The sequence below is a fragment of the Alexandromys fortis genome, unplaced genomic scaffold (genome assembly GCF_014885135.2).
Source record: "Alexandromys fortis isolate MF-2015 unplaced genomic scaffold, M_Fortis_MF-2015_v1.1 scaffold_210, whole genome shotgun sequence".
NCBI lineage: Eukaryota > Metazoa > Chordata > Mammalia > Rodentia > Cricetidae > Alexandromys > Alexandromys fortis.
Window position 1 is genome coordinate 339,640 of NW_026068101.1, and position 1,890 is coordinate 341,529.

Sequence of the window (1,890 nt, forward strand, 5' to 3'; positions counted from 1 at the left end):
GTAAATCTTCACTCCCATATGAAACCAACCCTAATATCTTTCTTTTTTTTTTAACAGACTTAATTCACTTTTATTTTCCTTGTATAAAAACCCTTATGTGGCCGGGCAGTGGTGGCGCATGCCTTTAATCCCAGCACTTGGGAGGCAGAGGCAGGCGGATCTCTGTGAGTTCGAGACCAGCCTGGTCTACAGAGCTAGTTCCAGGACAGGCTCCAAAGCCACAGAGAAACCCTGTCTCGAAAAACAAAAAACAAACAAACAAACAAAAAACCCTTATGTGGTGGCCACAGCTGGAGCCTGGGTCCTCTGAACGGAGACTCTGGTGTGGGTTTTCACAAGATGGTCAGTGAATTCCTGATAAGAAGACTTGGTGAACACAGTCTCTTTCCAGAGGTCAGGGGTCAGGTAGCTGTGGGTCTTAGAGATGGCATCAAAGGTGGCCTTGGCAAAGTTGCCCAGGGTGGCAGTGCAGCCCCTGGCTGATGGGTAGCAGTCATCAATGCCAGCCATCATCAGTAGCTTCTTGGGGACAGGAGCGGAGACTATGCCAGTGCCTCTGGGGGCAGGGATGAGACACACCAGCACAGAACCACAGCGGCCTGTCACTTTGCACGGAACAGTGTGGGGCTTGCCAATCTTGTTCCCCCAGTAGCCTCTCCGCACAGGGATAACGGAAAGCTTGGCCAAGATGATGGCCCCTCGGATGGCAGTGGCCACCTCCTTGGAGCACTTGACACCAAGACCATTATAGTCCCCAATAGCGACAAAAGCCTTGATTCTGGTCTGCTGGCCTGCCCTAGTCTGCTTCTGCACGGGCATGATCTTCAGAACCTCATCCTTTAGGGAAGCTCCCAGGAAAAAGTCAATGATCTCGGACTCCTTAATGGGCAGGGAGAACAGGTAGATCTCCTCTAGGGACTTGATTTTCATGTCCTTAACCAGGCGGCCCAGCTTGGTGACTGGAATCCACTCCTTGTCTTCAGCTTTACCTCCGCGAGCCCCGCGGCCTCGGCCTCGGCCACGGCCTCGACCACGACTGAATCCTCCGCGGAAGCCGCCACGACCTCCTAATCCTGGGCCCCCGGCCCCGGGTCCTCCGGGCCCTCCCGCTGCACTGGCATCATCAGCCATTTGGTGTTTTCCAGAAGAAGAAACCCTAATGTCTTTCTTACCTTTTGCTTTTATCTTGTATTTGTCCAGGTAACCTACCAAAAGGTGATATAGAATTTAGATAATGTTTCTTTCACCTCAAATTATTGGAATTTACTACTGCAGTCTCAACTGTGCTTATAATAGTGTTAAAACTGGCAGACTTAAAAAAAAAAAAACGGAAGTAAACCGGGCGGTGGTGGCGCATGCCTTTAATCCCAGCACTCAGGAGGCAGAGGCAGGTGGATCTCTGTGAGTTTGAGACCAGCCTGGTCTACAGAGCTAGTTCCAGGACAGGCTCCAAAGCCACAGAGAAACCCTGTCTCGAAAAACAAAACAAAACAAAACAAACAAAAAAAAAAACCTGAAGTTACCCACACTTGGTATTTGTTTGGAGCTTTTTAAATTCTTATTATTGGTGTTTTACCATGAGCGTCAGGTCCCCTGGAACTGGAGTTTCCGACAGTTGTGAACTGCTATGTGGGTGCTGGGAATTGAACCTGGGTCCTCTGGAAGAGCAGTCCGCGCTCTTAACCCGAGCCATCTCTCCATTCCTTGTCTGGAACTTTGAAAAGGAAGATTTCGCGATGTACAATTTAAGCCCCTGTTTCAAACCGACCCTCTCTCTTCCTTCCACTTGCAAATGGTGTCCTTCTAATGAAGCAAAGTGCAGCGGAAGACCCGCACCAGTGGGGTTCCTCCTGAAGTCAGCAGGGCGGCTGCATCCTCGGGCTTCTCCGT

The 1,890-nt window shown here is 50.4% G+C and overlaps 1 protein-coding gene across 1 annotated transcript; it reads right to left on the reverse strand.

Annotated features, from left to right (window-relative positions):
* Window positions 1–273: 273 nt before the first annotated feature.
* Window positions 274–1,131, reverse strand: LOC126489556 (40S ribosomal protein S2-like). The gene has a single exon (XM_050123886.1). It carries the CDS (start codon window positions 1,129–1,131, stop codon window positions 274–276), a length of 858 nt encoding a protein of 285 aa, XP_049979843.1.
* Window positions 1,132–1,890: the final 759 nt, after the last annotated feature.

Bases quoted from the DNA above. Each gene is read 5' to 3' on its own strand.
- LOC126489556 (XM_050123886.1), bottom strand. From the start codon at position 1,131: ATGGCTGATGATGCCAGTGCAGCGGGAGGGCCCGGAGGACCCGGGGCC.